This window comes from Malurus melanocephalus, unplaced genomic scaffold (assembly GCF_030028575.1).
Source record: "Malurus melanocephalus ecotype Western Australia unplaced genomic scaffold, MMel_1.1 scaffold_576, whole genome shotgun sequence".
NCBI classification, from domain to species: domain Eukaryota; kingdom Metazoa; phylum Chordata; class Aves; order Passeriformes; family Maluridae; genus Malurus; species Malurus melanocephalus.
The window spans coordinates 396,129-409,399 of record NW_026623808.1 but is presented as its reverse complement, the minus strand read 5'-3'; the positions used below and the strand labels follow the sequence as shown (position 1 = coordinate 409,399).

At 49.6% G+C, this 13,271-nt stretch overlaps 1 protein-coding gene across 2 annotated transcripts in view; it reads right to left on the bottom strand.

Moving 5' to 3' along the window:
* Positions 1-8,073: 8,073 nt before the first annotated feature.
* The window catches only part of BDH1 (3-hydroxybutyrate dehydrogenase 1), an 11,843-nt gene continuing 6,645 nt past the window's right edge, over positions 8,074-13,271 (bottom strand). For both annotated transcript variants that reach the window (XM_057382590.1, XM_057382591.1), the window contains exons 5-7: positions 11,077-11,218; positions 10,014-10,166; positions 8,074-8,639 (exon numbers count right to left, since the gene is read on the bottom strand). In XM_057382590.1, coding sequence (XP_057238573.1) covers positions 8,170-8,639; positions 10,014-10,166; positions 11,077-11,218 — 765 coding nt within the window. In that variant the 3' untranslated portion in view covers positions 8,074-8,169. The remainder of the gene's footprint in view (positions 8,640-10,013; positions 10,167-11,076; positions 11,219-13,271) is intronic.

Here is a 13,271-nt window from a genome sequence, read left to right as displayed (position 1 = left end):
TCCTCGACCGCACATGGGATCAAAGCCGCCAGCTCAGCTCAAAGCACTGCCGAGAGTGGAGCCTAAAGAATGTTTCAGCCAAGCCCTAAAAAAATTCCATCTGCTTTCATCCTCACTGCAGTCTAACAGACATCCACAGGGCACTGGGTAACTCCTGGTGGATTCCCTTTCTCTCTGCTGTATCAAGCCACAGTGAATCCTGTCAGAAAGCACATTTAAAGATCTCGGTGATCCTGGCAGTGCCATTTCCATGGCTGGGAGCTGGGTGCCTGGGAGGGAGCGGTGCTTTCCAGGGGCAGGASCTCATCCTGGTGGGGATCCCCTGGAGATGCCAGGCTGTATCATGTGTCCCACCTCCTCAGAGACCTAGCTGATAGCTGGGCTGGGAATCTGGGTGCATTTTTTTCATTTCTGGGATGGAATTTGCATGCCTGTTTTTTTTTGTTTTTTTTTAAGGAATTACACAAGACAAGAAACAGCAGTCAGAAGATGAAGTCCTCCAGGGCCCCAACGTTGMCTTGGAATGGGCATGAAGAATGCCTGATGTTATTCTCAGACACCAGGACACCTGCCCACCCCTGGCTCCTCGCTGTGACCCCTGCAYGTGCCAGGCCACACCACTGAGCCCACCTAGGGCCACCCATGGCCTTGTTTGCTCTCCAGGAGCAGCGTTAGCAGCAATCCCATTCCAGGCAGGGACAGAGCAGAAAGGCAAAGCCCCAGTGCTGCTGGGCAGAGCTGTGTGCCAGTGGGCACCCAGAGCCAGGTCAGCCCCTGCACACAGATCTCAGGGCCAAGTGAGAAGCTCTGGCATGAGCCTTTGCTGGGAACAGAGCTGGTGGCCCTCAGTGCCATGTGGGACATGTGGCATTCGGACACAATGAGTGTCCTGGGACAGCATCACAGCTCAGACACTGGCACAGGAGCCTTTCTGCTCAGCACAGCTCAAGAGTGGTCACATCTAGAGGAAMCCCCCAAAATTTAATGCTGCTGCTTCACACTCCACTGAGAGGGATTTCTGAAGGATTTTGGCCCAGGTTTCCACTATGGTACAAAGCAGAGCACAACTCCAGCAGGTAAGAAAGTCACAAATGCAGCTGTGTGCAGGATGCTGCCATGAGAGAGAGGATGGGAGCACGGATTGAGGCACAAGGTCAGGGTGCAGCAGCCAGGGCCACAAAGGGCCTTTCAGGGTGGCGGCTGGGGCTCAGCCCCGTGGTGTGGTACCAGCCCGTGCCTGGCCAGCAGCACCAGGGAGCRGCTCAGCTCTGTCTGTGCTTTGTGCCAGCACTGAATCGTCTCTGGCAGATGTGTCGCCTCTTGTTCTCATCTGCCAGGGMTGAAAGGGACCTTCTCAGGGCCTGGGGACGATTGTTCACCCTCACCCAGCACACAGGRCACCCAGCTGGGGCCACAGCACCCATGGCGGGTGGCTGCGAGGACTGCAGGGGGTTCAGGTCAGGGCAGACACCTCAGGGACAGCCCATCCTCCCAAGCATCACCTCCCGGCCCTCCAGTGGCAGCCGGAGCAGGACACACATGCATCCTTTGGCAGAATCCCTGTAACCTCCTCGAGATGCCACAATGTCCCCCCCTGGCACCCCTGCCACATCGCTGTGTGCCCATCTCACCCCGCAGCACCCCTGTGCCCTGCTGCCCCACGGAMCACCCACCCACCCCTCCCGTCAGCACCGAGTCTGCAAGGGAAACTTGCTTTTAGAAACAACAGCAGAAAATAAAATCAATCTCTTGAAAGCCCGGGAGCCTTTTGCTGCCCCTCCACCCCAACCCTGCCAAGCCACTCRCTCTTTAGTGCTATACTTGGAGCACACTGATCTTGCTGAGAATTAGCCCAAGGGATCTCTCAAGAGCTGAGAAACAATGGAGGAGCTCAGAAGGACTCGAGGGATGGGGAGGAAGGGTTGCACCCCTGGGAATGCTGTCCAGGCTGCATCAATCCAAGTGGTGCCAGGCTTTGGCCTCCTCTGTCCTGTGCAGAACCCAGGTTTCCAGGCAGGCCAGTGTGTTCCTGGTGGGAAGTGCTGCTCCACAGCAGCTGAGCTCCTTGCTGAAGGACTCAGCACTACAGGAAATTCCTGATAACAACACAGATAGGTAGGGCTGTCCCAAAACATCAGCAAAGGCAATGCAAATCCCTGTCTCTGTGGGGTGGAAGGTGATTCCCTCATCTGCAAAGGTSTCTGCCAAGCATAGCTMATCCCCACAGAGCAGGCTGGAGAGRCAAGGAGCAGGGTGGCATCCAGAGGAGCTTCAGAGAAAAGCCAGAGGAAAGCAGCTCCCTCTGCTCCCGCTGATCCAGCACCCTCTGCTGTGCACCAGCAGCCGGCCAGAGGCACATCCTCTACAGCCACATCCACAGGGGACAGCAGAGACCTCTCCACARGGAGAAGCAGCAGCAGGGTCAAGGAGCAGAGGACAAAGAAAGAGGTGGTGACCTCCTGGTGTCACTGGAACCATTCCTAAGTGCAGCAGGCTGAGTGTGAGCAGTGTCAGGGTGCCAGGAGCCTCCCCACGGAAGCAGATCATCCCTTGTCCCTGAGTGCTGCTCTGGGGGGCTGGCAGGGATTGCAGGGGTGAACCCAGCCCAGTGGGGCTGAACACCAGCATCCTCCATCCCCTCTCCAGATGGAATGCACAGAGCTGAAATGGGATCCTGAGCCATGGTCAGGACAGTGAACCCCAGCTGGTGCTGGCAAGGTCCTGATRACACATCAGGGAGTAAGATCTTTCTCTGGTTTTAAACTCATTGCAGATTCAGAGCTGACACATCAAGAATAACCCAAAGTTATACTTTCAGTCTCATGACAACAAATACTCCAGTTTCACTGTGTGGTAGATTGGATGCTGGTAAAAGCTTCCCCCAATACCTCCCAGATCTCAGATACGGGGAGGCACCAAATACTCACCCTGTTTTCATGGACACAATGGAAAGCTCCTGCTTTCTGCACTAGTAATGCCCAGCTCTGGGTGGGCTGGCTTAGATGCTCTGGCAGCATTAAGACTCCTAAGGCCTGAAAAACTGGCTGGAAGTCTCTGTGGCAACATGTTATTCCACAAGATYTATGGTTCATCCTGCTCCAGGCAAAGTCAGAAATACCACCAGTGATCACTCCGGATATTACTGCATTTTTAGGCTACTGCTCTGACATTCACTGCAGGGGAAGAAACCAGGATGGCAACATTTACACTTTCATCCCCAGCTCCAGCAAGGAGCTTTTTGGGRGTTTGCTGTGTGGGTATTCAGAGAGGAGGCGAGCAGGCTCCAGTTGCTTCCCAACTTGCAGTTCTGGCTGGAAAATAAAGTAAGGTTGTGCTCAAGGATGAATGCCTGCACAAGGCCAGAAGGGGATTTTAGTTTTCTATATCCTCTTGGGACACAGAAGATTAAACTCATGGGACTAGACTGTTGGGAAAGACAAGACTTCTCTTCAGTGCTCCGTTTGCTGTGGGAGAGGTGAGCAGTGAGGGGAGCAAACACTCCAGGGACCCGCACACTGAAGCCTGTCAGACAAGCAAAGGGAGAACAGCCCAAAGGCCCTGCCAAGGCCTGCACCTGTCTGGGGTGGCTGCAGAGAGGCTGCAATTCCCAGGCCACAGCTCCTCAGCACCACAGATCCCAACTAGTTTGTGGGTGGGCTGACCTGCTTGCTGCACGGCTGAGAAACCAGAGCACCCCCGCTTTGGGAGAGCTCTGTTTCCCCAGGACTCATGTGGGTGGTGAGGACAGGTCTCCCAAGCTTTTCTGCTAAAGATGTCCCACATCACACAAATAATTGCACAACCTTGTGCTAGGGAAGGGAGGGAGGGGATGACTGGAGGAGGCTGTAGCCAGGTCCACTCCCCCTTCCAGTTCATTATGGTGGCAGAGCCCCAGAAAGTCAAAAATACTCACATGTGAACAGAGGCAGATGCTGACAAAAGGCATCTTCAAATAACCACAAACAAAACACTATGTTAGCAAAAATTACTTAAAGATAACAACCTACATCTTAGCCAGACACCTCACCCCAACACTCCCCACAGACCGCAGGGAGCTGCCTGCTGGCTCTGGAAGCAGAACAGCCTGATTTGTGATTTTCAGACAGACCAGAAGTTCCTGGGATCCTTTGGAAGGCAGAAGATGGTAGGCAACTACCTCCACTCTCCCCATCTGGTTGCAGGAGAGCTGCAGGATGGCACCTGTGCCACTGCACGTCTATGATGGAGGTGGAAGCCCCCAGAAACACAGGCCGAGCTGGCATCCCCGTTTGCCATCACCACTCTCACTGTTGGCAGGGGCAGTGCTGTGACTGCTCCAGGCAGTCCATCCCTCCAGAGCAGAGGGATGCTGCCCCATCTGACTGCTGGCATTGGAGCATATTCACAGCACCCCTTTCACCCCCATCCAGCGAGGGTTGCRATGCTCAGGTGATGGGTGGTGATGAGCAAAGGGTGGCACTGCCAGTGCCACCTGCCAGCCGTGTCACAGGTGCACAGGCTCTCCTGCTTCCTGCACTCRTGCTCAGTGAGGAAGAATTCCCTGCTTGCTGCTTTGGTGGTACCAGGCCAGCCCTTTATCTCACATGAAGCACCAGTTTAAGTCCACAGCACCCCAAGGCAGCAGAGCAAGCCCTGCATCACTGTTGGGAAAGAGGGGAGAGAAACCGATGCAGTGTTCCCAAGTGGTACCTCCCCAGGGGAGTGTCAGATCTGTGAGTTATGCTTATCTTGTTTTCTGGAAAGATACTTTCTTTTCAGAGCCACAGTCCCTGAAGTGCCAGCAGCTGCATGTACACTTTGCAGCAAGGCCCCCTTGGCTTCAGTCCAGCCTCAGAACAGACATGGATTTGACTTTGTAGTTCAGCAACTGAGCCACTTTTATGTTTAATTGAGGACCTATTTAATTGTTGTGTTTAATTCAGCTGGGGAAGACACCTTGTGCTGTGCTGTTTAACAGTGCCTGAACAKGACTGGTCCTTTCCTCTTTCCATTTTCCAGAGCAGGAAATCCCTGCACTTCATCCTGACAATGTGGCAGTAAGGAGTCACTAAATGCTGGTACTAACCACCTTCATCATTGGGAGGAAAAAGTTCTGAAGTGGGTAGGACTTCATGATTTTCACATTAAGGCTCAGAACAAGAYGTAACAGCTGTAGTTAAAATTACTCCATCTCTACTACTTCCCACCACCAAGGGAAAGTTATTTTTAACTCCAGGTTGCCTAAGGGATGCTGCATAGTGAGATCTGTTGCATCATCACCAAGGGTCTTCATCAAGAAATTTGGGGAGCGCCCTTCCTCCAGCCTGCTGGGATGTGACTGGAACCCAGGTGTGGGCACCCCTGCAAACTGATCCCTCCAGCTTYCCCAGCTCCTCCTGAGGAAGCAGAAGCAGAGGAGCTGCCTGGCCAAGTCCTCTTTGCTATTCTTTTGTTCTTTTCAGTTCTCAAATAAACTTGAGCTGAAGCTATTCCAGGAGCAGCAGTGGCACCATGCAGGCAGGACCAGAGTGCTCTGAGTCAAAAGGACAGTCWTGAAAATCCAGAGGGGATTAGCTTTTAATGCGCTTCTCAGGGCAAACCCTGAAATCAGGGGATTGCCAAGATCCCAGCAGAAGTAGCCAGCTTGCTGCCCTCCTGACCACAAATCTGCTCCCAAACTCTCCCAGCATCAGGAAACCTCACACAGAAACATTGCAACAGCTGTGGATGCACAGGGGCACTCCAGCCATTGCCTCCCCATCATATGAAACCACACAGCTTGTGACTTGCACTGCAGGGCAGTGGAATTGTCACACCTGCTCTGGCCCTGGTGTGGGGTCACAGCTTCAGAGCTCCCTGGGGACACCTGATGGCAGCGTTCAGGAGCCTCCAGAGATGCCATGTAGGTATCAGTGCAATTATCCCTGCTCAGCTTTATGCCTCTGGCTGGGAATGTACACTGTCTGTTGAACACCTGCTACATTTGGTCTCAGGGGTCTCTGAGCTAAACTGAGAGAACTTGGCTGTGCATCCAGTTTCCTCCATATCTAACTTCACTGATGTCTCTATTAAAACACAAAAGTAAAATTGGGAGGTAGCATCCCAGGAGGAATTACATGATTTTTTTATGCTACTTAGCATCTCAAGAACCAAATTTTAGACTGCAAGAACTACCCTTGTAAAGGCTTTTCTCTCTCTGTTGTGTCACCTGCCATATTGTTATCCAGGTGTTTTGCTCTGCTTTAAAATTCAGTCTTGGYGCCTGTGGGGTAGTTCATACTCGTGTTTTGTCCCAGAGAAGAGTCCATGTGTTGGAAAACAAGGCAATACGCCCTGCACTCAAGATGCAGCTACCGCTGCTGGGATTCTGGAGAAAATCAGCAAAGTCTGGAAACAAGCAAATCTCTTGTGGGGATTTATTTGGGATCTGTCARTGACCTGTTGTGTGCTACCCTGCTGAATCACTGCCACAATCCTCCCCTCTTCAGAGCTCAGTTTCCCTTCCTGATCCCTTAGGAATAATCCATAATAATCCTTTGTAATCTGCAAGAGTCCACTACAAACGCAGGTTTTAAGAGCTGTGACTACACAGAGTCCAGGGGTTAGGCATTTCTGTCACGAGATGGAGGACACAGCTGGTACTTTCATGAATAGTCCTACAAAAGTATTACACTATCCAGTACTGACATGTAAGGCTCAACACTGCAGATGAGCCTCTGAATGATGTGTGTGTAACAGGCATGAACCTCACCACTACAGAATGAGCCTTCACCTTTTATACTTCAAAAATAAAGAGAGGGAGCCTCTGAATTTTGTTACCATTCATGTATACATTTATTAAGCCAAAGGAGTTTGATCATGTCACAGTATGTTACTAGAGCACATGAGATCTTTTCTTTTTAACTTCACTAACAATGGTTACTGATTACTTTTTATTTTTGCCTTTCAAGCTTAAAAAATTTACTCTTCCTGAATTCCCCATGAAAGGCTCTTTTTTTTTTTCCTTTTCTTTTCTTAAAGTACAAAACAAATGTTTCTCAGATATGTAAACAACCATCATGGAAATGAGCTCCTAAAGTTAACTTTATTGTTATGGATGTTCTGATAGATCTATGTTATGTTGCATGTATTTCAGCTCAGTGACTCCTTCAATGGAAGTTATTATTGTTATCATCACCCGTGCTGCAGTGCTGGAGGCCTGGTCAGGGTTAAGGCCCTTCTGTGCAAGGTGCTGTAAGAATACTTGGCTGTAAATGAGGTCCCTGGCAAGAAGGGTATTTACTGATGTGACTATAACCCTCTGTGCTCCACCTGCTCTGCAGTGCTTCTCACAAACCACAGGAGCTTGAGTGAAACTCCTCYCCAAGCTAGCTCTGGAGTTCACGCTCAGTTACCGGTGAAGAGAAGKGAAATGTCACTGCAGGCCAATCCTGACACCTGCAGTCCTGTGCGTAAAGCTGCTCACAGTCATGGGAATGCTCATACGAGTAAGAAACTCCTGCGGGGAAAGTCTGCAAGGTTGAGTCCCTGGATCATTCAACTCCTTTGCAAAAAAAACGTGTGGGAAAAGCAGACCGGTTCCTTTTCTCTAGTGTTTCATCAGTATAATTCTAAGAGAGAAAGGGATGGGGTCAGTTGCTCAGTTTCAGCACCTTGAGCATTTTGTGTTCTGATCCCCAAATTAAAAAAGTCTCTTCTCTGCCTTGGGCTACTGTGACCAGGCCTGGAAAAGTCAGTCGGACATTCTTTGTCATGAGGAAGCAGTGGTTTGCATTAGAGCATGGAGGGATTCTTTTTTAGAATGGAGGGTGTGAAGGCTGAATCCTAGGCAGGAATTGTGAAGATTGTGTTCGGCCATCAGCAGAAATTATTCTGAAAACACTTCAGAGCAATTGCAGTTTAAATAATGATTATAGCTTCATATTTGAGGTGAAAAAAAGAAAGGACTACATGAAATAAATAGCAAAATAATCACTGTCCCTGCACAAACATAACATATTCCTGCCTATGAAACATTCCTTGCAAATTACTGCCCTTTAGGATAAGTCAGATACTTAAATGAACCCTTTAGAGCTAAAATACAGTACTCTGAAATGAGGTTAGAAAAATTTAAAAAGGACTAATGGGAAGTGTGTACAAAGCTCTCTTTAAAACATATTTCCCACCTGGGTAGCTTATGAGTGTGAGGCCTCAGTAGACGTAGAGCCGGTCTGCGATGGCAGCGGGCATGTGGGTCATGATCTGCATGCGCAGCCACCAGTAGTAATCCATGGGGTGGTAGCGGGTGTAGGGGGCCGTGGCGGTGAGCGCGTGTGCCACGCTCTCGATCACCGGCGACGTGTCCCTCGAGCCGCTGTTGCAGTACGACTCCATCTTGCTGACCTGCTCGTCGAAGTACTTGCGGCCGTAGTCCTTGCGCACGATCTCGGGGAGCTCGTCCCACATTTTGTCRGCGATGGCTTTGATCCGCTCGGGGCTGTACAGGTTGGTGCCGGCGATGAAGTTGCCGGGCTCCACGATGCTGACCATGACTCCCTGGGGCTGCATCTCRTAGCGCAGGCAGTCGGAGAAGGCTTCCACACCAAACTTGGTGATGCAGTAGGGTGACCTGGCAGGGCTGCCCATCCGCCCCATCATGCTGCTGATGTTCACCACACGACCTAGGCAGAGACCAGACAGAGCACAGCTGAGCCGTGTACCTGACCCAGAGCAGGTACCTGGCACACAGCACCCAACACATTCCTGAATGTGCACCCACCCACCCTCSCACTGCACAGCCATGAGGGCTGCCTGGCCGACCTGCTCATGGCTCTACCTGAGCAGTGCTGCCTTCAGGCAGGACAACAAGACCACTGCTTGTGCTCCTTGGCTTATTATACCTGAGACAACAGGCACATGGTGACACAGAAAGCTCAGTGATATGGGGAACACAGGAGAGGCTGAACAGAGCCTGCATGGTGGGAAACAAGATTGCTCAGTRACAATTTGGACTGAGCCCAGGCAAATGAAAGCAGGAGCAAAGAAAGCCTCTGGCACCAAAGCTGAGCTCGTTTATTTGCAAATCAAAAGCACAAAATTAAGCAGCCCAGTGATGGCTCAAAGTGTCTGCTTCTCAAAAGGGAATRGATTGCTCCTGCACCACCAATGGGCAGAGCAGTTGACGTCTGCTGCACCCTTTACCGTGTGACAACTGCATTATGGCGCCTGGCATAGAGCTGGCACCTTTTCTTCCTCAAGAAGCCATCCATTTGGGCTGAGGAAAAAGCCAGTAAGAGGCTGTGGATGCCATGGCTTAGGCAGAGGTTGTAGTTCTCCATATTTACTATCCTTACTCATTACTAAGTGGTGTTAGAAAGAGAAACTTTGACCTCAGAAATGGATAACCTTTCGTGGTGGAAGAAGGGCTGCCCAGGCCACATCCAGCCCATGTCTGCAGCACAGGGCAACATTATTGGTRCCTGTGGATGCTTCAAGCATGAGAAATACTCTAATTTAGTTAGGTAGTAGGCCCTAGCACAGGGAACCTTTTGCCCCTTCATCCTAAGACCCATGCTAGCTCTAGGTCTGCACGTTTTCATTGCACAACCCCCTCTTCTCCCACACCACAGGCTCCCAGAATGACAGTGCAAAACGACAACTTCTCTGCAAGARGCTTTTTACACTGCTGCTGCTCACCCTGCCACAGCTGGTTTTTATACAGCAGGGAGGAATGCTCCTGGCACTGTAATTTATTGTGAACTGCAGCTTCTGAACAGGTAAAAGAAGATTAGATCTTGTGTGGGATGTTGCAGGAGAAGGCAGCAGAGATGGGAAAGAGAAATAATAACTGGTTTTCAGGCCTGCTGCCTTTCTGTGTAACTCAAAGCAGTGAAGCAATCCGTGTCTGGTGGGAGGCACAGTATGTCTGTAAAGGTAGGGAGGTGGCTGATGGTGTGGAGAGAAGTGCCACAGACCTTCTGGCCTCTAACACAGCAAGAGGCAGCGGGATGAGGGACCTGCTCCAGGGAGAGCCAGTCAGGGGACATGTCACTCACCCTTTGACCTCCGGATGAGCGGGAGGAAAGCTTTGGTGGTTCGCACAGTCCCCCACAGGTTCACCTCAGCTACCTCCATGTAGGTGTCCATRCTGGTGAATTCAACTTCCCCAAATGTGGAGATCCCAGCATTGTTCACCAGCCCCCAGAGCCCTGCAAGACAAAACCAAGCACCATTAGCTGTGCTAATAGATTACTGAACCACATAGCACAGCTTTTTGTTATGACCTGTGATGGTGAAGGCCAGAGAGAAGAGAGTTCAGAGCACACTTCAGTCTCCTGAGCAAATATAACAACCGTGGGGATCATGCATGCTTACGCATTCCTACAATCTCCTTCCCAACACTGCAGCCACAAAGCACTGTGAATGAGGCTTCCCAGGAAATTCTGAGCCARCAAACAGAGAACTTCAGTCTTGTCTAAACTGTTGTCACTCTTTTTTTTTATTCAACATGATTTTTCAAAAGAAAAATATGTAATGCAAATGATAAGAAAAGGAATGACCTTGTAARAAACAAAAGAGTAATTCTTTCAAAGTGAAATCCCTTCTGTCACCATAAGAACAAGGGTRTCTGTAGTGCTGGGAAGGAGAATGTAGGCATGGGTGAGCATGCATGCCATGGCCTCTCCCTTTTTTTCCGCGGCAACCTAAATTGCCACAACTCAATCTAACTAATCATTTGGCAATAAAAGATTAAAAAGGATTTTTAAATAAAATGAACGCATTTCATGTAATATTCTAATTGTRTATGACAGAAAGGGCTTTAGTTCACAGGAACAAAGCGCTAGTCCCTGAGCCTTGAGCACCACTTTGGTTTCTGCCAATGTCCCTACAGGAGCTAGTGAAGAACAAAGCAGTTTCCTTTGTAGACATTGTATAAAGTTGCAAGCTCCTTTCTGATATGGCACAATATTCAAACAGCTCTGCATTGCTGCTCCTTAAAGATTTGTGTCCTTCAATCACATACTCAGTTTTTGAAATATGCCCTGACAATGCTCTCACAGCCCAGCTGAGGGAGCTCCTGTCCCCTCTGTCACCTCAGAGCCCATTGCATGCACCCACCTTTCTCTGGGTCCTCRAGGCTGTTTTGCACGTGCTCCACTGCCCGGTCCATTTCTTTGCTGTCACAGACGTTGAGTTGGACAGTTCTCATCCGATCACTCTTCATGTCATCCAGCTCCTTGGAGCCRCCCTCTCCTTTGTCCTAGAGGGAAAGAAAGTGCTGGTCTGAATCTGGCCAAAGAGCCTGTGCACAATATCAAAAGCATGGCAACCACCAAAGCAAGGAAAAAAATGCACAGGGCAGTCACAGAATAATCAGGACAGTCCTCTAGCTCTGAAAGGAAGGGGAGAAGACAGTGCTGGTCCTGCAGAACACCATTCCTTAAGTATYTCCATCTGACCATAAGCCCTGCACCAAGTCAGGTGGTACAAACTGCTTCAACCACCAAGAAAGAGGCCAGAGCTGGAACTGCCCCAGCAAGGCACCCAGCAAACACCACTGCCCAGTACAAGCTCCTGAGGCCAAGCTATGTCCTACTGCTGCAGTGATGGGAACGTGGTGCCATCCTCACTTTGACTTGACAAGGGGCACAGCAACTCACCTGGAGGGCATGGTGTAAAATGGCCTGTGAGGGGCTGCCCACCATTGCATGTGCTGGTTGGCCACACTGCCAGCTCTGTGTGCAGCAGCCCGAGAAGAGGGAGCTCTCTTCCTTCAGCTGATCTCCACACGTGGCTCCCACTACCTGGAAACCCAAATACTGCCTCCAAAGGACTGCTACAGAGTCTGATCATCAAGAGCCTGGCCAGCCTGTTTGCTAGCAATTCACTCTGGCATCTTCTTCAGCATCTTCCTTGCTTCTCTGCCTCCCCCTATCCACTTTTTCTCACTCTCATTTCCCATCTCCACTTCTTTTTCCTCAGAACAGTTCAGAACAACAGTGTCCTCTAATATACACATATTCCCTCATAGCCCAGCAAATTAACTGCAGCCAACCTCTGAGACACTTTCACATGGGCCAGACACTGCTGGCAGCAAGTCTGCCATGCCCAGAGGCTCACCCCTTCAGCGGTGAAGCCTGGCCATGGTGCTTCCAGGACACAGACACAAGATGCACTAGGATGAGACTGGGACTATACCTGAATCATTGCCATGTATAAGCCACTGGACTGTGCTGGTCACTCCAGAGTACTTTTGTAAAGGATGGTGAGATCTAGCTCTGCAAATGATCAGGTTTTGGGAACATATGCGTTTATTGTAAGAAGCTCCTTCAGTATCATCCCTCATTAGAAGTCCATTACACTCCATTAACATGGAGTGTTTCCACAGAATCATCTGAGAGTTCCCCCACTGATCAACCTTCCAGGTAGCCTCATTCACTGTGTCAGAATCTGCAAGCAAGCATCAGAGGGCAAATAAGGGTGTTTGGATAGACAGCTTTTTTTTCCTCTGAGCTGAAACAGGCCAGTACTTCATGGCAGGCCTGTTTTCTGACTGCTGAATGACATTAGATTGCTCTGAACACCTTAAGCCACAGGTGTTCCATGTCAGCTGCCAGCAGGCAGTTGTCAGTGAGATGGTGCTTGTCCAGTCYGAGCCCAGTGTCCCCCAAGTGAGTGTTCCCTTCAGACACCAAGCTTTAGATATCACATGGGGTTGGCCTCATTCTCCAATGTAGATCTTCAGTTACAAAAGCTCAGTAGAAATATCYATCAAAAAAGCATTAATCTTCCCTTTCTCTTGAACCCTTTTGAAAGGCAGCAGATTTTATCAAGTGTCCTGTTCTGCTGTGACACCTGTAGAGGGAGCCCTGGTTAAAAAATAAATCCTTGACCCAACACTAAGACACMACAAGGCACAGAGCTATGGARACAAACACTTYTTGAAAAAATGCAGCAGAAACAAACTACTAATTWRAGCAAAATACAGTAATAATGCAAAAAGKTAAYAGTAGAAAGAGKACTGATAACATTAAATAATAMCTRGAAAATTCCCTTTAAATAKTATCACTATTYGAGATACATTTACAGTTATGAGTAAGCTAAAAGATTAGATCTAAATAACTGATAACCCACCCCAGGATATCCTGAGGAATAAGTTTGTTTCTTTTAGGCTGTGCAGCTAGAAAACCTGCTTCAGAAGAGAGAGAGGCTAAAAGTCTCCCCTGTTCTTCATGACCAACAATGCTATATCACACCAAGTTCTCCTTCAGAGCATATCAAGGCTGTGTCACTAAGCTGTTTGCTGCCTGATT